Here is a 22,930-nt window from a genome sequence, read left to right as displayed (position 1 = left end):
TTACTTCCACAGTCACACTTCCCTGTCCTGCTTTATGTATCTTCAGCTTTTTTATCTCCCCCACATAGACTGTCTGAAGATTTCAAAGCCTTTAGTATGCAGACATGCTATCAGGATGAAACATACCAGTAAAAAATTCCATAATTAAAAGTTTGAGGCAAGTCAGGGATTATTCTGACAGGCTGATCACAGTGACTGCTTCCCCATCTCTACTTCCTCCATCCCAGCCCCTCACTGATGGAGAGTTCCAGCATCTGCCTGCAGCCTGGCTTGTTAGCTGTCACACGCATCTCCACGACAGCTGATTGGGAGCCTTGATACTCCTGAAAGGTTTTGATTTGATGTAGTCCCCTTTTGTGTGAACAATTCAGGTAAAACAGAACTTAATTCTCTGTTCTCTGATCTGTATGATCCTGTGGAAATTTAATAGCCCATTTTGCATCTATTATGGGTAGAATATTACATACAGGTTGATAGAGTTGGTAGTGAAGTGGCAAAGACAGATGATTACCTGAAAAATTCATATCCTCTAACTAAAAGACTTCAATCCTCAAGTATGGATTCCACCTTGCATTCCTAAAGATTACTTTTGCATATATTTTCAGAAAATTAATCCCTAGCTCCTAGTACTGGGGCATGGGAAAGAAACACTTAAATGCATAAGTTCCTGAATCGATTGCAGGGTTCATATGTAGTTGGTTATTTCTGGAATTTTTAAAAATATGTACTGTGAAATTAGTTTCAAGAGCTTCTTACTGTAAAGGACAACAATGACAAGTGAAGTGTCTCTATGAAAACGTAATGGAAACAGAAACAGTTTTGAAATATTAAGAACTCGCTCGATTATGAAATTTAAACATTGTAAATGGATTCCAGAAATATGATTGCAATTCTAGGAATAGACTAGTTTATGAGCTGTCACAGTTAAAACATCCGAAATGAGAATACATTTTTCATGTAGTCCTAAGGCTTTAAAAACAGTAAAAAAAATCTTGAACTTTATTTTCCAGTTTCTGGATTTCAGAGTTAGTCCTGTGCACATTTTAGATGCACATGCCATGAAATCTGTCCTACTTAGTTATCATGCAAACTCATCAGCCACTGAATTTTAAATGCAGCGTAGTCATCCTTGTTTTGGGAAACTAAAAGCATACAAACTTACCTCCAAAGAGTTTGTTGTTCTAAACTCTCACCCCTATAATAAACATGCAAGAAGCAAGTTCTGTTAAATAAATAAAAAAAATATTAAAAAAGAAAGAAAAGAAAAGAAAAAAGAAAAGAAAAGAAAAGAAAAGAAAAGAAAAGAAAAGAAAAGAAAAGAAAAGAAAAGAAAAGAAAAGAAAAGAAAAGAAAAGAAAAGAAAAGAAAAGAAAAGAAAAAGACAGGGTTTAATATTTCTGAGCAATTACTTTTTTTTTTTTTAATTCCTAGAACAAACTCTTTTTCAGTGCTGTCCTGGATTGGAGCATAATACATCCCTCTGACTTTCTGTGAGCTTTCCCTGGCTCTCTTTATGTGTGCTTATGATGCTTTTTCTCCCCTCTCTCCCTCTTTCTCTTTTGTGGAGAGAAGTCCAGCTGCTAGCATTTGTGCACACAAACCAGCCTCCAAATTTCTGCCTAACTCACTGATGTGCTGTAGTTTGTGTGCAATTTATATACCTGCAGCTTTAGCTGTCTGGTTTATATGGGCGTTTTAATTATTTTTATCCTTCTCCTAAATGAAGGCCAGACTTTATGCTCACTGACTTCAGTAATATTTGTTCTCTAAGCAGTCTAGTTGTAATCATTTAATTTTGCTCTATTAAACCACAGAGCTAGGTCAATTGGTATATTTAATAGGGGCAGGTTACAACCATAAAAAATGCAGGAAATTTCACCTTTTTTGCCTTCATGGGATCCTAATTCCTGTATGTAACACCATAGCTCTCATCTGGAGGAATCTTTTTTTAGCACCTGTAAGAGCCTTATCTTCATGCCTGTAGATACGTGACTTAAATATTTGATTTGTAAACACTTTTGCATAGAAGGGTCTGACAGGCACATTAAAAATGGTTGCTCACAAGCAACAAATCTCTTAAGTTACAGCTACTGCATATATTGCACAGCTGGCTGTCATGATGCTAGCAAGATTTTTGCTCTTTGATCTAACAGGAGTTTAAAATTCAAAGTGTTCAAGATGCTTGTCATGATTGTCATTTCTCTGCATTCCTGAAAATGCTAAGAGCTTTCCCACCATCCAAGCACCGCCCTCAGAAGATGAACTTTTAGTAAAGTTGCCAGCTCTGTGCTGAATGAGTTCCTTTCTATTTTTGTTAAAGCCAGACCCTTGCCGAACTCTGCCTGTTGGTGCCCACTTAATATGAAATAGTTGGAGTACTGCATAGGAGCCAGATGCAGAAGGACACAAAAACTACATTGGCAAATGATCTGTCAAGTGACCCATGAACAAAATCGAGATTGAGTTGCCCTTTGAAATAAACCTATTTGAATTTTATTATCTCTAGAGCACCTTGTGTCTCTAATCTTGTGAAAGGTTAGTATTCCATCCATCAGAGCAAGATTAGAGCTCTAGTTGATGCCTGTGCTTGATGATAACTGAATGCAGCAGTTGGGGCTGGAGGAAGGAGATTCATTACCATCAGCAGTTCAAAGAAAGATTGGGTAAACATGCTCAGGGAAGCAGATTCGTGTTATAGACTACATACAATCCAGGTCAGGATAGCAGAAATGAAAGGAGCAGAATACCAGCAAAGACCTAAAACTATTAGCAATAATCTAAATGAAGCAACATTACCTTATTCCCATCCTTTTATTTCATGTCACAGATTAGCTGACCCAAATGGCTGCTGCCTACTAGGCTGTAATGTTAGTCACTTTCTCAATGCATGTCTCAAGAAAAAGCTAAAACTAAAGGAATAAATGAGACAATAATAAAATGAAAAGATCCTGAGCTTGTGACCCTCATATGCATAGATAGAAGTGAAGAATGCAGATTCTGTGATAAAAAAAAAAAAAAAAGGAAATTTCTGTTTTTATTAATATAGAAGTTCTCCCTCTCCTACATCTATTAAAAAAAATTATTTCTCTACTTTTATGTCTTTTTAAAGCTTACCTAACATTTTGGAAAAAGCTTTAGTGAGCAAGAGTCTTTTTTCCATGTCCTTGTTTGCTTGAACTTTCTAAGTTTTGTATTATGCTCTGAATTATATATGTGATTAAGTTAATAACAGTGAAGACCTTACTTCTTGTATTAAAAAGAGAAATATGATTAAATTCTTCATTGTCAAGTCCAGGCCTATGCATTGCTTCAAGACTGTAGAAGTAATTCAAAGGATTAAAATGTGTATATTTTTCTAATCCTTTAGTTCCTCTTGGTGGGTCTGGATTTGTGCCTCTGGCTTTTCTATCCGTGCAGAGCAGACCATGTATTTATGTTCTCACATTTGGCTTTGAAGGATAACAAGAGGCCCTTTGGACCTGATGCCAATGTATCAGCCAGCAGCAAAACAACATGAGACTGAATTTTTTATTTCCTGTCAAACTTCATAACATCACAAAGGAAAAAGAAATAGAGGGTAGATCTGAGATTTTCCAGAGACAGAGGTATGTTAAATCAGTAGAAATAGTTTCTCTGCAAAGTAGGAACCTGTTTAGTTCTTAGTTAGGACCCAGAGTGTAGTAAATTAAAAAACAAACAACCCCCCCATAAAAATCAACAAAGCAAAGTAAAATAATGACAAAATAAATTTACCTTTTTAATAAGTTATGTTGATGCTCAGAGTATAAAAAATCGTGATTTTGAGCTAGATTAGCATTGCTCAGAGCCAGTGGCAGGTATACAAACTTTGATGGCTCCTCAGAACAAGTAAAGATGTTTAGAGGAGGCCAATTTTAAAGTAAAACCAGGTAGTAGCAAGAAGAAGAAAAAAAAAGGGTATTCATGGTGTTATGAAATATTTCAGTATAAGTCTTGATTCCAGAGACAAAAGCTGCTGTTTCTGTCTCATCAACAAAGATTTTTCAGTACCCTCTACAGTTACGTTTTCAGCTACTTAATTGAGTTTTACTGTATTAAGGGACTTACAATATAAACTCTACCTAACACATGGTCTTAATTAATGATCTTAATGAATAAATATGTATTAAGTAGTATGACACCTATTGCAGTTATTGTGACATTAAAACATGAAAAAAATCAATTTAAATGTATTCTGTATGCACATATTATGGGCAAGTCTGAGTGAACATATGGTCTTTTCAAGAGAGCAATGTGTGACTAATAAAATAATGCTTCTTCAGTGAAAATGGAGAATATTTTCTAGATAATGGGTATACAATTTTATGCTGAACTCTAATATAACAGTCACCTATTGGAAACACATTTCTAATTATATGGTTTGTAAATGTGGAAGCACTTAAAATATAAGGCCATCCAGGCTACATAAAATTATAATGTACTTATGAAGTTTATTATTATGGCAGAGGAGCAGGGTAATTAGTCTCACCTAACATGTGACATCCCTAACATTTACATTTTTCAGAAGTTATGGGTGTTTTATTGTGAGTTTGAAAGTCCTTCCACAATTATTAAGGTCCTCATTAAAGAATGTTGAATGGTGTCTCAGTTAAAAAACAGAAAGCGTGTTCTCTCTTATGTCCTTTTCAAAGGAATCTCTATTTATTTGAGCTGTACTGTTTGACCCTTATTCTGTCCTATGTCTGAATGTTTCTCCCAAATGACCGTGTATATATACATTAGGGAAACTAATAAAGAAAGAAGTTATTGAATAAAAAATTTTACAACATTCTCTTAAAATAAGCATTCATTTTGCTTCTGTATCTCACCAGCCCACTAAAACCTTTAGTCTTTCAGATAATGCAGTAATGGAAGGCTTAAAATCACATTTTCAAGAAATAACACATATATTGGTACATGCATTAAATGAAAATGCTAGCCCTAATCCAGTGGGGTTGATATAAAGGACAGGCTCCCAGTTTAAAGCCAGACTTCTGATCTAAATCCTTCTTTCTCTCCCCATGGAGAACATCAAGGCAGAGCTGGAGCAAGGCTTCATGCGAAGGTTCCTTGGTTGGGTATCTGAAACAAATCAATGTGGAGCCTGGACATGCAGTTTTTTGAGACCCTTGTTCTGCTTGTGTGCTCAGGAGTGATGGTTTTGGCAGTATGGATAGACTTTGAGAAACATCTGGAAAATTGAAGTTGAGCTCTCTTCCTATCACTTTGTCTGTTTCATTCAGTTGCCATTTCCCTGTTTCTCTCTAGCTTCTCTCCAACTATTATTTTCCTCTCTAATTTTGCTTTCGTGTTTCACCTGTACTGCTTCATTTGTGCTTATCCTCCCATATTTTAAGTTTCCTGCAGTAGTGTAGTGCAGGAAAACAAGTACAAGGCCTTTGGTCGGCACAGGTCACCCTGGCCCCTGCACCACCTTCTGCCCAGTAGGATTGTTCAGCTTTTCAACTTGTTCTTCAAATCTCATCTCAGAGGGCTGTGATACTCAGCTGGCAAGATTTATATGAGCAAAGCAGTTAGTGGGGTTTTCTTCCCAAAGGCTCACACCACAGTGCTAATGTTGTGGCCAAACAAGCTGGAGTAACACCCAAATATTACACAAGGAGATAGTGTGCAGCAACAGTTCCAGGGACTGAATGAAAAGACCTTGCCACCAGAAGTGACACAGTCTCCACTTCCAGCTCAGGAGGAAGTGTTGGACACTAATGTGGAAAACATGGCCTACGGCTACTCTTCCCCATCAAGCTCTCAGGTAGAAGCCATGTAATGTGAGGATTCCATATGTCTGGGAGAGAGGGATGAGGACTGTATAGCAAAGAAGGCTGACAATAAGTTCTCAAGATTGCAGAGAAGATGGAAGAAGCAGTAAACAGCAGAAGGCCTGGAATTACAGTGACTTCTGCACAAAAGCCCCCTACCAGCAGACAAAGATGCTATACAAAAATCCAGAAATAGTTTCTGAAGCTCCTACTCCCACTGAGCCACCCTATTTCTCACAAAACCCTAGGAAGCAGTCAAATGCATCATTTGTTTGCTTAGAGAGTCAACAGCTTGTGGGGTCATTGAAATATTCTTGTCAATATCTTCAATATGTTCAGCAACTTACAGCACACCAGCAGCAGAAGCACAAAACTTTGGTGTCACTACATGGACATATCCATTTAGGTAGAAACATTGTATGCAACACAGCAACTAACAAATGGAAGCAGTTCCTCAAATAAACTTGGCCTAGGAGTTTTAAGACCACTTTTGTGTAGTTCAGTCAAATAAAAAGTAGATTATATTGGCTGAAATCTAACATAACCTTAAATATCTACCAATCTTGTAAAGCTGGTTTTTCAGTTCATCGTGCCATATCTTAGATATAAGTTTCCTTCTGAGTGGAAAGCCTTCCCACTAGACAGCCTTGTAAGAGAAAAAAACTTTCTGTTGAGAAGGTAGGTCAGATAAAAATCAATCATGCAGCATCTTGATCCAGTGAACTGATGTCTGTAGATGAAGATTTGTGTTGGCTTTAAAGCTATTCAAATACTGACTTCGTTTTTTAATCCCTGATCTTTGAAACATGCAGGTAGGAAAGTTTATTGACTTCACAAAGCTCCTTAGGGGACCCAAGGTCTTTCTACCAGCACATGAATGCAGATCCAGGATCTGAAAGATGGTTTTCTTCTAAAAGCAATGTATCTATGTTTTTTACATTTGTATCTTATTTGAGGCCAACTTTGTTATCCTTAACCTTAATCCTTAACTTCATCCTTAATCTAGGATTTTATGCATTGCCTTGTTTTAAGTCACTGATTTCCCAAATCTGATCTCTAGGACCATTGCTGGTCCTTAACTTTCCTACTATTGCCTTGGGAAAAAAAGTAAAATCATCTCTCTAACAAACTGAGAACATTTAAATTAGCTTAACTTGCTGTCATCAAACTAAAAGAAGTTTGTCGCTTCAGTGAAGTTTGAACATGTAGCACAATTTACAAGCAAGAAATTCAATCATATTGGCATTATGTCAGTAACAAATAGTAATGTGCTCAGTGTCCAAATAGTCAAGAAACAACTGGGAAATCAGCTTGGATTTAATACTGCTTGACCTTAATGGTACCTGGGGTTCCTTTGAGTGTAGGTGTAGAAAAATCGGATAAGCTTAAAAATAGGTAAATTTTCTTGGAGGTAGTTTTATATTCTTTTGTTAGTAGCGCCCAACCATAGCGGAACTTATTAGTTGCATTCAGAGGTGTCTGGAAGAACCATCAACATGACTTCATTACCTCTTAAACTGCAGACTTATATAGAAAATTGATTTTATGTACATAATAATTTCCATAGAAAGTCAAACTTCATTCTGCTCATATAGCAGACTTCTGCTGGTTAGCTCAAATAAAACTCTGCAGTTATTTCAGTTGTATTTGTCTCAGATCAAACATCTAAAGATTTTGGAGGGTTTTATGGAATAAACTGATTTATTTCTAAATACTAAAATGAGTCTTCTTCAGAAAGTAGGAAAGGTGAAATGAGATTGAAAGTCAAACTGCAACGGATTTACAGCATTTACATTGTACAAATACAACTGTGCAAATATGTTTTAGTTTTCTATATTTTCAACTGTGACATGAAAGTAGCTGCAGTCCTAATTTTCAACATATTGTGGTGCAGCCAGTTTGACCTGTTTGAACCCCACCTTTCCACACTGGGGTTCAGACCTGCACTTCCTACTGGGTACTTTCCTGAATGGATCTAATCCACTAGATTTTTTAGAAAACTAAAAAACTCTTTTTTGAAGCTGAGAAAGGCCCAAGAAATTGTTTTCAAATGCCTCAATGACAGTTGTGCACAGTAGTCTATTTTGTTAAAAGTAGGAGGAAGAGAGCAAAGAGGACACTATGCTAAAAGAGGTGAGCAAGCCCTTTCCAATCCCACACGTGCCTAAACCCAGGCTGAGATTTCTGCCTCCAAAGCCAGGTGTCACTACTGTCAAATCGTGGCTGATCACCCCATTATAAATAACAGAATATGAAGGTTTCAGTGTTTTCCTCTGGCCAGCCAGAGCCTCCTTCCTCATGTGTGACTCCTTCCTGCAGTCAGTTCAAGTTGTCTACACTGAGAACAGATGTGAAGGCACACAGGGACTCCAGGGCCACGTTCCTCCCCAGCGCAACACCTGTGACCTCTGAACAGCACAGGAATGAATCTGGAGATAGCAAATACAGCCTCTGTTTCAGACCTGCTTGTCAAAAAAATTGTCTCCTTCTTTTTTTGATTCTTTTTTTGACAGAGTATATAAATTATCCTGAATTGAATTTTATCTAGACTGTAGCAAGGCAATTTGTTGTTAATTTTCACCTATGTCTTCTGGTCTACCTTACAGTTTCCTGTATTAAGAGTCAAAACTTCTAATGCATTTAGAAGATGTTTGTAGATTATAGGTATGGCAAGGAATTTCCATACAAAATTTTAGATGGTAAATCTCTTTTACTATTGAACTGAGTGTTTAATAGCCTCTAGTGATATGTAGCAAAAAAGGGTAGTCTCTGTATTTTAAAACAATTGTTGCACTGAGTCCCATAGTTTATATATTGTTAATATTTTCATGAAAGCTTTAAATGTTTTTCAGAAGAAACTGTGGTGACTCGTGAATCTTTCATGAGGTGTTATGCATTTTTATGAACATACGATGTAAAATTCATCATTCTGAAATTCACAGATATCCACGAAGTGCTACATCTCTCTCTTTGGTCATGGATATTCATGACAATACTACTTCTGTAAGCATTTAAATGCCCATTCATAAATATTCTAAAATGTAACCTTCTGATGCCATGTAACATTTTGCTTATGTTTTATGAGAACTTCACTTGGGCATTTTCCACTTGATAATGAAAGCAGAACCTTCAGGGACAGTTATCGGTGTATATACAAATTATGTGTAAAACTATCTCATTGCTTTGTTTTTATTCCTAGCATTTTCTTTCTTTGTTACTGCTCCAAGTTCAATGAATACTTTGAAGGCATCTTGGGAATTTCAGGTTTCATATTTATAGCCAAGGATATACTATCAGTATAAAGTACCACATGCAACAGATTCTAGAGTGCAGAAAATACTTCAAAAAGTATATGTAATGTCTAATATTCATTGTCTGAAACTTAATGTGTTTCAGCTAGTTGCAGGAGTGTATGTATAGAATCAGTGGCAGGATCAAGTCTCCCATTCATACATACTCAAGTGTTGGCAAGTGACCTTTTGCAATGAAAAAACAGTAGATTTAGCATTTGAAGGTTGCACCTGCATCTCCTGAAGTTGTTGATAATCTTCTTATTGATCTTGGTGTTGCAGAATAAAGTCTTATAAGCCTTTATCAATACATGTAATCAGCTTTGAGTACATGACAGATCCTTTAACTCTGTACTAATGTTCATTTGTACAATAGTTCCTTTGTGCTTTGGCATTAAATAATGCCTTAAAACCTTTGTCAAATTAAGTTCCCATTGTGATAATGGCATTTGATGTATAAAAAGCAGCATAGTTTTTTTTTTTCTTTTCCTCCACCAGATCCACCCTGTCCAACCCAACCTGTCATAGATGTGTTTCTGTTTCTTCCCCAGTTTTATGTCCCTCATTTTAGCTTAGGACAGTCCTGTCTGCATTTGTCTCTGTGCTCCACAGTAGAGAGTGGTTAAGCCTGAAACCTCAGTGGTTTCCTCTCCCCCTGTATCTCATTATTTTCTTGCAATATCCTGACCCATAAGAGGGATGTCACAGATTCTGAATAGGTGTTGGGGAGATCACAGTGAATTATCTGCTGTTACCACATCTTACAGTAGTCTGAGAAGTGGAGGAATTAAAGAGGGAAGAGACTCTCATCTTTACTCACAACCTGTGAGACTGCACTGACTTCTAAAAAATTTAGTAGCATCCAAAATATTTTTTCATATCATGATATTTACAGATCTGGGACAGACTAGAAAGCTATTCATTAACAACTAGATAATTTCACACATACCCAAAACATAACTCGAGTACATAAATCACCTATTCTGAAATTTGCAATTATAGGGCACATTTAATTATTTGACTTGTATTTCTTGGCTTTAAATGCCATGTATATATATTCAAAATGAGTTAAAAAAGGAGAGCAGTTTTCAAAAAATCTCATCACACTGCAGCTTTTGTTTTTTCTAATGGAAGATGAAATTGGTTTCCCAGTTGTGACTGTTGAGTGTTTTTAAAGGTCAAAGCTATAAGGGAATTTTAAAATTAGTTATTCAGGCTGACTAAAAAGTAATACCAGTGCACTGGTAGCCTTATGCAAGCAATTTGTTTGCTCTTTAATATAAAACAAATGTAATGTCAAAACTAGAGGAGAAAAATCATCTGCTGTAAATGTTTTCTACAGCAACTTTTTTCTCAGTGAGGGAGTTAAATTGAGTTCCTTTTGCTTTGTAAGGTTAGTTATTGTTTAAAGAAAGTCTCCAGAAATCTAAAGCAGTTGGAAAATGAAAAGGCGTAAAACCCACAGAGGTTAATTTCACTTGAATTTCCTTGAGATAAATCACAACTTTCACTAATTGATGCCAGTGTGGAATATCTTTAAAGAAAAAGAGAAGAAAAAAGCCTTTGCAGCAAAAAGGATGAAGATTTCACCAACACGTTTTTGTTCCATTAATGACTTCCTGAACAAAGACAAACAGAAGTAGGATGCAGGAAAAGGCTGACTTTGATATTTGTAATGAATGCAAGTATCTGTACCTAAGGAACACCCAAAGAATCTTTCTCTCCAAAAGCATAGTCTGTTTGCATGAATTCTAATATTCTCTTACCATCAGCCTTATTAGGACTGGGAAGTTTAAGGATTTGCAATGAAGTTAGGGGCACCAAGTCTGCATAGGGTGTAAATACATGCACATCTTCACAGTAAATGATAGATCTTGGTAGAATGGTAAGGACTGGTAGAATGTACATAGCTAAATCCTTAGAGCTCTTGGAAAACCGATGTCCCCACAAGGTGAGCAAGGCTGTGGAGGGGAACTGCCAGTAGGGTTTGGGTGTTTTTAGTCAATGATAGATGAAACCAGGATATCACCCTGAGCAGTGTTTTATATAAAGACCGATGCGAAATCAGGCATATATCGCTGTCCAGAGCTCTGTGCTGCTTTGCTGGTTTTCTTCTCAGCTAACACTGAGACTGCTTAACCAGTGTATCAGGTGCACCACTGTATGGCTTCAGGTCTCAAGTTCTGCTAAAAAGGAAAGCTGTGAAGGATTTATGATAATTAAATGAAATTATATTTTAGTCTTTTTAGTCTTAGAATGAATATATTTCTGGTTTTAGGAATTAGAAAACAAAGTGTTTCTAGCTTTGCATCTTGTCCTACAGTCAGACATTGCTTTTGCTTAAAGTGCAGAAGAAATGCAAGGGCACTTATCAGGCTGGGAATGATCATAGAATATCCACTTCAACATAATACAAATTTGTGTCTGTAAAAATTGCTTCTAGGTATTTGTTCATATATTTTGTTAAAGGCAATTATTACATCAGTCATGCTGCAATATTATCCCTAGTCTTGATCCACTGACTTACAGTGAGAACTAGTTATCACTTTGGAAATACACCAGCTCCCATGTTAAATTGCATTATGACACTAGTTTACCTATGTCAAAATGAAGTGAGAATGTGAACTTGCAGTTGGCAAAGTACTGTGAGAGCTAACAAGACATTATTTTTAATCTGTGAGCTATTCCTACCTTTTGGTGAAGGACTCTAGCAATTCTGCCCTTTCACTTTGTGGCTAAGTTGTTTTATCATGGCTAAAATATTTTAAAACAATTCAGAACTCATTTGCAGATTGTTACTATCTATCTTGCATCTTAAGTTTAAAAATGATATTTAAAAATTAAAACTAGCTGAAGTGTGATCCATGGACTGGAAACCCACCATTTAAGCATACACAGAGAATGTAATGGCTTGCCATAACAATCTTCTCTCCGTCTTTTCAGTATCTCAGTGTGCCTTAGACCTTATTATTTTCAATCACCTCATAGAAGTGAGCAGGCTTCCTGATTAATAAATGAAATCTGTATAAAAATGTGCTGGCAACAAAAGACATAGCCAGGACATATACTGTCATAAAAAATGAATCATCACTTAAAATTAGGAAAAGTTATTTCCAGCATTAACGCTGCTCATGACAACCTATTTTGGCAGCAAAAAAAAAAAAAAAATCACAAGATATATATTTTAAAACACTGCACTGCTCTGTCTTATATAGATTCTTCTCTCCCACCCTAGTACTTGAGTGCCTTCCAGAAACACATTAAGCAACATGAGTAATGTCTGTCTCATCTTCATTCTTTTACTTGAAACTGAAAAATTACATTATTTTTCAAAAACTACCTGCAAGTTGATGAAATATCATCTTTGCAATGAACATAAAATTTTTACATTACTGTGAAGACCATGGCAAAATTCAACCTTTTTCAGAAGAAGATACAGTTTTTACTGATGTAGGTGAACAAATACTCAGTTATACCAGGACACAGTTTCTATAGATAAGCATTGCAAAGCAGACTACCTTCTTGATATATGGGAGATTTGCAGATTAAAACAGCAAGCAATCCTTCATAGCATCACTCATTTTGCTGGATGGGAGTTGATTGAGAAATTAGCACAACATGGAAGATCTCTTTCTCTCTGGAACTAAAAAGGTATCCAATTTTGTAGTGGCTGTTGATTTATTATTCTCATGCTGCATGGGGTTACTGATGCAGATAGCTCTCTTAACTAACTGTCTTTTGTGTCAAAGTGTACAAAAGACTATCACTCGAACTTTTTCATGCCATAATTTACCTGTAGCAGTAGGTCTCAAAGACTAGAGACCTGTAAGAAGACTAAAAATTAAATAAATGTGCTGCTGTTTAGAGGACATTAGCTTTCCTACAGAATTAACATGTATGGCATCACATTTGGTATTAGCATGAAATTTAAGCTTGTAGATCTACTGGAAATGTCTGTACCACAGTATAAATAAAGATTGTGACCAGCATGGACCACATTTTGCTGGATGCTGTACAAGCAGAGAATAAATATCTACCCCTCCCTGAAAAGTTTGGTCAGCTTCCAACAAGCTGACTGTGAGACAGCTAAATAATACGCCCACACAAAGGAGTAAGCTAATAATCTCAGACAAGAGGAGCTGTCAGCAAACTCAGTTAAGCTTTGCTGTGACTGACTTATGCAGTGGCATGATCCTTTAAGATAAAAAGTGGGATTCCCAATATAGCTATGGATTGTGAGGAGCCAGCATGGGAGCTGTTGATAGCATCCTCCCAGCAAATACAGGCTTATGGGAAAGAGGTTGAGGGGTCTGGGTTCGCTGGATTTCTGATTGCCTTTCCCTGTTGCCATTCAGTTGCACTGGTGGGAAAGCCTGGCTCCAGCCTTAAAACAAATTTTAATTTGAGCCCCAGGTTCTCTGCCATGTTTTCTGGATTGTGTGACTAGAGAATTAGATGTATTCAGCAGTGCAGTCAGTGTGCATTATTTCTGGAAGAAGAAATGCTGAATGTACAAAATAGTAATCATGGTGAGTTAGATGTCAAAGACACCACTAGATCAGTGAAAAACAGCTTTGTTTCACTTTTCTCTTAAACAGAAGCCCATATGTTGTGGACACCAAATTATTATATTTGGCAACAAAATTTTTATTCTGGGTGCTTTTTTTTCCCTTGTTTTTTTGTTTTTGTTTTTGTTTTTTTAATTCCTTTTCCCTATATAAACTATTTGGCAAAAGCATCTACTTTTCCAAATGTAATTTACTCCTTATGAAAAGCTGCAGTTTTAATGACAGTTTAGACATTGATATATTTATTAGACTATATTTTCCCTTTAATAAGTGCTTTGATGTAGCAAGTATGTTCTGTGTATACATTTTCATAATAACCCCTTTCCAGTTATCTAGGAGATCAAAGGCTACAGCTCTGCACGACTTCTGCCAAAAAAAGAGATTCTTTTCTTACTTAGTCTTTGTAAACTGGCCCACAGTGTTCGGTGGGGTCCTGGTCACAGTTGCAAACCCTCAAATTTAGTGTAGATTTTTTCTTACTTAGTCTTCATTTCTATCCTGTCTTTAGCATTGCAGTGATTCTACATTTTTATAAGTCACTGTAGCCATAGCAGGGCCCTGTGTTAAAAGAGTATTCCCATCATAGCATTAGCCAAGAGTGTGAGAAGTCAGCACACCCCTGCAGTTAGCACACACAGATGTGTCTATGGGCAGGGATCACAAATTAAGAATCTGGTATCCCAGACTTGGTGTGTGATGAATCCTGCTCCACTGCAAATCATTTAATTGCAGCAAATACGCATTTTGCCATCTCTGCCTTGCTGTCTGCAATGCCTCATTTACAAGCCACAGCAGTTACAGGACCCTCTTCCAAAGGTGGTTTAAGAAGGTTGACAGCAAACCCTGTAAAAAGATGGGGTCTTCTAAAAGCCAGGAGATACTATGCCTGCTTTAGTCATCTGAGTTTAAAGAACTGTTGTACATGCTCAGTGAATTTTTTGGAAATATGAACTGAAGAGATGATTACATATTTCTACTTTATCCCATGGGCTCAGTTTCCAGTAAGAATAATTTCCACAAGCCAAAATTTAGAAATAGGTTGTGGTTTTGGCCTCAGTAGATAAAAGGCACCAAAGCAATCGTCTGAAATCCTTTCAAGAAAACCTTAATGCCTGCATCTCCAAAATAAACAACTAGCACAGACTGGAATTAGTAGGATGGTTGTGACATGACTTGTGGAGGGTTCTAGCACTGCTCTTCAATAGAGTAAAAAAAATATTGAAAATACTAACATTTTTTTACTGTTACCTAGACATGTGACACTTTTAAGAAAGATCCATCTCATTTCCACTCAAATGTCTTTCAAGTTCTCTTCAAGAATATATGCAAATAAGTATTCAGATTTATTTCCATAGTTTGCTTCTACATTGTAAAGACTTAATCAAAATGGAATCTAAACTCTAAAATCATTAAATTTTCAGTTAAATCATCATATTAGTGACTTACTTTTAGCTTAGAAGATTTAGTATAATGGCTGCTGAGGGACAGGGATTGCTGTCAAATAGTGCATGAAGAAGTGGAACTACCATCTCTGAAGCTCTTTTAAATGAGTTTTTCTGCTCAGTGTTAGAGGTTCTACATCTTTTGACCTTGATAGGGAATTCAGTTTATACTTTATTTTTCTATACTTCTGAATAAAGCTATTTCCTACCCAAATGATGAATTTCACTAGTAAGGTTCTGTGGTAACAACCTATTAAGACAAATTCTGATGAGTTAGGAGTGCAATAAGAGGACCCTTCGTACCTTATTGCTGTGGCCATTAACACCTGCTTGTTTTCCCTGCAGAGTTCTTCCGAGAACTTCTGGAGAACGCGGAACGATCCTTAAACGACATGTTTGTCCGGACGTATGGCATGCTGTACATGCAGAACTCTGAGGTGTTCCAGGACCTCTTCACAGAGCTGAAGCGTTATTACACGGGGGGCAACGTGAACTTGGAGGAAATGCTGAACGATTTCTGGGCTCGGCTGCTGGAGCGGATGTTCCAGCTTATAAACCCCCAGTACCATTTCAGTGAGGACTACCTGGAGTGTGTAAGCAAGTACACAGACCAGCTGAAGCCGTTTGGAGATGTTCCCAGGAAGCTGAAGGTCCAAGTGACTAGAGCGTTCATTGCCGCGCGGACCTTTGTTCAGGGGCTGACAGTAGGCAGAGAGGTTGCCAACAGAGTATCCAAGGTAATCTAAAACCAGGGTGGGGCTTTTCTAGCTTGAATTTGTTCTCAGCTTGACAGACAATTGAAATCTGTCTGTGTGCTTTTTTTTTTTTTTTTTTTTTCAGTATAAGGAATTGTGTTTGGTTGGTTTTTATACCCATGTTTTAATACCCATCCTAAGTTCATAAATAAGGGCAACAGTTGTTTTCAGTTCCTTCTGGGGATATTAAGGCAATACTGACTGGAAAGCACTTCTCTGTGCTTAGGACACAGTGAAACACCAATATACATCAATGTTATAGCATGGTAGTGATTGTCATTTGTAATTCAAAACTGGCTACATATATCAAAGATGGGGATTAGATCAGAATTTAAATGTTTCAAGCAAATTTATTCTGCTGTTCATTAGGAAAGTACAGCCCTCACAGCATTCATTCATCATGCAGCTGGGTGATGGATTTTGTTAGAAATGTCTAGTCATGTTTCTGATGAGAAAATAGACAAATAGTGACACCTCTGGAGCTTGAGCTTTCCCAAAGGATGGTTTGACTCACATTTATTTTAGTTTTAATTATTTATCTACGCAAATATTTATGACAATTTTAATCTTCGAGGGCTCCACATAATTAGAGAAAGAAACACATGCAAAAATAACCCATCTGGGTACCACAAATGTGCCTGAATGACTTTCTATTATACAGTATTTCAAAATCAGGTATATTTTTCTGAATTAGTGTTCCAGCTATATACTTGCTCTGTGATCTTGCTATTTCACAGTCCTCGTTGTGTATTTGGACCTTGAATTCTGAAATACTCTCCTGAGATCCACTGTGAAATGCTCAAATACTCACTCTGAACATAAGTGCACGAGTGATTTGTATGCTTGGCCCATCCTGTACTTTCCCACATTTACAAGCCTAAGCCACTCCTCTGCCTCAAGAGGACTGTCTCATTTCCGTCTTTTAAATCACAGCCAGAAGGTGAGGTAGAGCCAATGCATTGCACTGCAATTCAAACACTCAACAAAATGGGGCTTTTAAACTTTTCTTAACCTGTATTATGTGATATTTTGCAACTGCAAGTTGAGAAGCCATGGAGCCAGAAATGTAGTCAGGAAGGGAGAGCCTGATTTTATGTCTAGGAGACTGCATGGGAGAAAAAGGTCATTTTGCAATTTAAATTCAGTGGATGAGATATGTGATCCTTGTTAGTCAGATAGAACCAAAGTCTCTTCCTCCAAATGCCTTCCTGAGCTTCTGGGTTGCCTTTCTTTGATTTCTGGCACTGTCGGTTCTTGCACTCTTTCTGAATGGTGGCAGGATATCGTTGTGAAACCCCGGGCTGCCTAGCCTAGCTGGGGGCAGATGCATATTTTTAGCCTCTAAATGTGCAGAGTGCATATATCTACAGCCCCAGATTTCCTCTGAAGAGCAATGATATCCCTGTTGGTCAGGTTTTAAGTGAAAGTACAGAGCTGTGATGTCACTGTTGTCAGCAGGCGTTAGGTCTTGATGGATCAGACTGCAGAGAGTAAGCTATGTAATTCATGTGATAGACACATAATTTGTGAATCCCTCACAGATTACAGCCTGAACTGTCTGTTGAGATGTCACTTTCCCTGTGTATGTACTTGACTGTACAGAATGTGCAGGTGTCTCCTCTCTCACATATCCAGGAAATGTTTTCCTCAGCCTCTGGGCTTCGGGTACATAATTCAAGAAAAGGCTTTATAACAAGATCTCTAAATGATCCTATGATCCTGTAATGAGAACTGCTAGCTCTGCAATCATACAGTGGGTCTTTTTACAGTGTCACTTGAAGATGATAACAGTAGCTCAATAGTGCATCTGGTTTTGTTGTTTTGGTTTTTTTTTAACATGAAAGAAACACTTGAAATCATTGTTAAAAGGGTTCAGTGGGTAGTGCTAGACACAATACAGATAGTGTGCTTTACTACAATATGGATAGTGATACTCCATTAGACTACATCTAGAACAGACTACATCTAGAACACAGTTTTTGGCCCTTCCTGTACAAAAAAGACATTGATAAATTGAAGCAAGTTCAGGGAAGGCTGCCATCATGATCTGGACTGGGTTACTTGTCCTGAGAGGACAGCCTGTGGGACTGGGGTTTCTTCATTCTGGAGAAGAGGCTACTTCAAGGGCACTTAGCAGTTCCTCCTTGTGCCCCTAGGGAGGTCATTAAAGAAATGCAGTGAACCTCTTCACAGTGGGACATGGAGTGATATATTGGGCATGAGTTGAAGCATTTCCTCTTGTCCTATCATAGCAGACCCAAGTGAAAATCCCACCCCATCTTTCTTATAAATGCCCTTTAAATACTAGAAGGTTGCTAATAAGATCTCCCTGGAGCTTCTCTCATCCAGGCTGAGCAGCCCCAAATCCCTCATGTCTTCAAAGGTGAGGTGCTCCAGCCCTCTGACCATTTTTGTGGCCCTCCTCTGCACCCAGTACTACGGGTCCACATCTTTCCTATGATGCTGAGAATTCCAGAGCTGGATTTGTTAATCCACGTGGATTAATAAGTAATAGAGCAGAGTACAGGTGACCTGCTGGTCACATTTCTTAAGGATCATTATTTGATGATACTCTTAAAAATTTATTAAAATCAATATTTTTGCTTAAATGTAGAATATACTTTGATTACATTACTATCTTTGGTATTAAAATCTCAGTGGCTGTATTCATACCCACAGCGTATACAAAACAATTTCTGGCCTTAGGGACCTCGTGTTACATACAGCCTGATGAGGCAGATATGAAGAACCCCAAGTGGCACCAAATATTCAAGATTAATAATTGTCCTGTGGAAAGGCTGCGATTACCCTGAGAATGAATATTTTGTTGTTATATCATAACCGTGGACTTTTATGATGGTTTATCTACTGTGGAAAATGACAAATCTTTAAACAAAATTTTATAATACTACAACCATTTCTTCAGTTACCACATAACTGCAGCCAAAAATGAGGCAGGTTTTTTAGCAGCAAATCTTTTGTTACTAGTTTGAAAGTCATCCAAATTCAGCACAGATTTCTTTCTCATTGTACTCTAATATTGAGAGATTCTGTGATAAGGATGCCACATCTGGGTAAGTCAAGAGAAATGAATAAAGACAGAAAATGAAGGGAAGAGCTGTTGCAGTTCTTCTGTAAAATCCTTTGTCCATTCTCTGCACTGGCTGGGAACAGAGGGGAATCTTCTGCCTGCAACATCACAAGCTTAAAAGACTTTTTGCTTTCTATTTGTGGACCTATTATTTCACTGAACCGCCACTGGCATAGAAAAATGTTGAGCCTACACCTTAAACACCACAAGAAGGAGAGTGACTAATGAGAAACTTGGTAACAACAGCTCCTTCAGGCCTTTACTGTCTCATCGTCTTCTGGACCATTTCTGTAGAGGAGTTGGTGGGTCACACACGGGGAAGGATTTGTTCCCTCTCTAATGTCAGGGACATATCCTTTCTAAAGATTTTTCCTCAGAGAGGTTGTAATGTCTGAAAACAATGCAGTCAGTGTATTCCTTGCACAGGAGCTGTACTTCCTTTTTTTGGATGAAGTGTGCACTCAAGCACACTCCAAGCAGGCAACACATATTGCAAACATTTTCCTCTTACAATAGGATTTTGCAGTTTAGCAATCTGCTTGTCAGTGAGATTATAATTTAGTAAGTCACACTTAGATAATTGGAGAGGGAGGGTGGTTAGGACATCTAATTTTTGTAATTTTTTCCTAATATTATATTTCTGTTGCAAGCAGACATATTTGCTTCCATCTGCCTAAAGTTTTATTATGCTGTTTTACAGTTGAACAGTATTTCCATGATCTCTAAATCTAATTACAGTTTTTAATCTTCAGAGATTTTAAAATCTTTTTATTTCTCATTCTAATGCATTAAATTTGTCAGTGCTATGTTGCTATGCTGCTTAAATCTCCACTCAGTACAGTATATTTCCACTGACTTGAATGGACCAGCTTGCTAAATTCTATATATATTCTAGAAAGTTGTATAGGCATATGAGCAAAAAATAATTATTTAATAAAGTGAGAAAATTAATTCTTAATTTAAATCAATTTAATAATTTATATAGGAGAATTCCTAAAATATCTCAAATTGGAAGGACCCTGTAAAGATCATTGAATCCAACTCCCTGCTGCTTGCGGGACTTTCTAAGAATAAACCATATGACTAAAAGCTTTATCCAGATGCTCCTTGAATTCTGACAGACTTGGCTCCATGACCTCTTTCCTGGGGAGACTGTTTCAGTTACCAGCCACCCTCTCAGTGAAGAACCTTTTCCCAGTGTCCAATCTGAACTTGCTTTGATGCTGCTTCAATATATAATATTCAGTATGCAACATCAGAACTGCCATTTTGGTATGTGAAAGGTCTGTTTAGTTGGTTTTACCTCAGTGGCAGTATTTATAGTCAGTATAGGAGCAGAGCTTCTCAACTAACTTTCCTAAGTTGTAGGTAGTAGATATTTATGGACATTTTGAACTATTTTGAGCTATTTTGAACTATTTTTAACTATTCAGAAATAATTAGTTAAATTTTCTAATTTCTGCTTTTTCAGTACTTTATTAGGTTCTAAAAACCTGGCTTTTCTGTTTTGATACCATTGGGTAAAAAAAAATAAAAATACTTCTGTGCTTCCCTGTTCCTCTAAAAGTATAGCATATTAATGTGTTATTATTGTGGATGACATAAGACATATAAGACGTATATTAATGTGTTATTATTATAAAATGTACTTGTTATTAAAATTTTTCCTAGATAAAACAAATAAATAAACTAAACAAACAAACAAACAAAAAGGCTTCCTGACAAGCTGTGATTTAGTATCTAATGTTAAGCTGGAGAAATTGACAGAAATATTTCTGGAGTTGCTCTTAGCTGTGATTACCATTAATGTGGTAGAAGAGACATATGCATACTTTTCATGTTCATCTTTTACTGTGTTTGAGCTCTGGGCACTTTGTGAGAAAATAACGCTAAGTTATTCTCTCTGACTCTAAACAAAGCATTCTCAGTTATCATAATAATCCCTTTGAACTGTCACTGAGTGGCGGAGGGTGTAAGCAGAAAAACACATGGGGAAATAAAATTTTTAAACAGGAGGGTCCAGGATTTCCAGGAGCAGGTGATTCTTGAAATACTTTTCCCAAATATATTAAAAGCTGAATTACGGCAGTTATAAAGCTAATTGTAAGGGGATTCTTGTTTTCATTAAATAAGGAAGAGTTGTGAACCAAACCTGCCTCTCTAGGAATTGCAAGTGAGTGCAGAATACTTTTATTTACAGAGATCTAGGGGTTTAGTTACTGTTTGCTAGTTTTGCTTTTCTCTAGGTTTGGCCGTTTTGTGGTTTGGTTTTTTTGTCTGAATTTGAGCACTTTCTTCCCTTTGTATACTGGGATAAGGACAAGAAGAATTGTTCTGAGTTTGGCTTTGACTTTCACACTTGAAAATTCATGCTACCGGCAACCAAAGTAGTTTTTATACCAGGAGTAAAGTGAAGCTTAGCTCAGGGGCATCATTAAGAGCAGTTAGTGATTTTGTTAGTGGCATAAACATCAAAGATTTGTGACCCAGCCACTAAGAACTTATTTCATTAATGCATTTAAATATTAATTATCATTTATTACAAAATAAAAAGAGGCTGTTACAATACTTCTCTCATTGTATGGCATAGACTATATATCTCCTTCTTTTTAAACCAATTAAAACCATTCATCCCCTGAATATTATTAAATTATGTTAATATCAGACTTCTTATTAGGAACCTGGTGATATATGAGCAAAGTGAAATAAATTCAGTAATACAATTATAAGGTTAAACCCAAGATTAGTAGTGAAAAGCAGTCTCTAGTAATTGCCTGTGATTACTTCTACTTGCAGAATGCCAGGCCACTGCTTTTCTAATACGTTGAATCAATATTCTTACAAACTCTGCTTTTCATGCTTTATAAATAAACATTCAACATTTTGTGAGAGGCATAAATAAAGGCCAATATTGAATGACACAGTGATTCAGAATGTAATTATTGCGGGGGGGAGGGAATATGACATGGTGATAAGTCAGGTAATTAAAAGCCAAAACAAATTGTACTTTAAGCCTGGAAAATGTGATTTGCAGGGTGTGACAGATAAAGAGCTATGTGTCCTGTATATTTTAATTTCATTGGCTGAAGAGATTTGGCTTGTTAAAGGCACAGAGAGAAAGAAAATCTAAAAAGACTATGGTTGTCAGCGAACTTTAATCCTCAATTCAAACTGTTGGTTTAGGAACAGCCCAGCTGAGCAAGCATAGCTTTTATGATTGCATCTCTGTCTGATGTTTTAAGGTTTTTTCAGCCATTAATTCTTTGAGTTTTCATCAAGTTAAAATATATTTACAAGAACTGGACACTATGATATGAATGGGGCCGCATTCTTTTTTCCTCTTCCTCTCCCTTGGCGTTCCTCAGGTGGAGAGTCCAAGGATTATCCAGCCAGGGGAGTTTCAGAGCCCTAATAAGTCTGTGGCACAAAAGCAGGAGTGAATTGCATCCACACTTGAGTTCTTTCTGGGAAGTATCCTTTGAACTGAGGTTCTTCAGCTGTGATGAATATCTTTCCTCCGTTTTTGGAAAGAAAAGGCACATAAACTGATCTAGTTAATTGCACACATTTCATGGAGAAATAAAACAGATGCCTTCCAGATATCCCAGACATACTGCAGGTGCACTTATCTATTTTCCACTTTGTGTGCACTGGAATCATTAGATGTTCCAGAAGAGCAGTTCAGGAGAAAAGGCCTAAAATGAAACAGCAGCTTCAACAAAAGGAAAAAAGGCAGTAGGAGGTCTACAAAAGCTGTGGTCTATATCTTACCTATGAGAATTGTCAGATATAATCCAGCCTGGCCTCTCCATTTCATAGGTCTTTAAATATCATTCAGCTATCTTGGTCCTGAACTTAATAACCCACATTTAACTGAGTCATGTTGCTCAGTAGTCAGTCTTGCTGAGTATCAGGTCTGCTGTTTAGGTTTATTCCTACTGTGGGCCACATCACATCTCAGAATCCAAAGCAGTCCTGCCTTTTTGGAT

General features: G+C 37.1%; 1 protein-coding gene across 1 annotated transcript in view; it reads left to right on the top strand.

Moving 5' to 3' along the window:
• GPC6 (glypican 6) overlaps positions 1-22,930 on the top strand; it is a 713,349-nt gene that overhangs the window by 377,290 nt on the left and 313,129 nt on the right. Inside the window, exon 4 of the mRNA XM_058832891.1 lies at positions 15,441-15,832. Within this exon, the coding sequence (XP_058688874.1) occupies positions 15,441-15,832 (392 nt within the window). The remainder of the gene's footprint in view (positions 1-15,440; positions 15,833-22,930) is intronic.

Source organism: Poecile atricapillus, chromosome 1, assembly GCF_030490865.1.
Source record: "Poecile atricapillus isolate bPoeAtr1 chromosome 1, bPoeAtr1.hap1, whole genome shotgun sequence".
In the NCBI taxonomy this organism is placed as follows: Eukaryota; Metazoa; Chordata; class Aves; order Passeriformes; family Paridae; genus Poecile; species Poecile atricapillus.
Note: the sequence above shows the minus strand (reverse complement) of the source record. Positions and strands in the feature narration are given on the sequence as shown.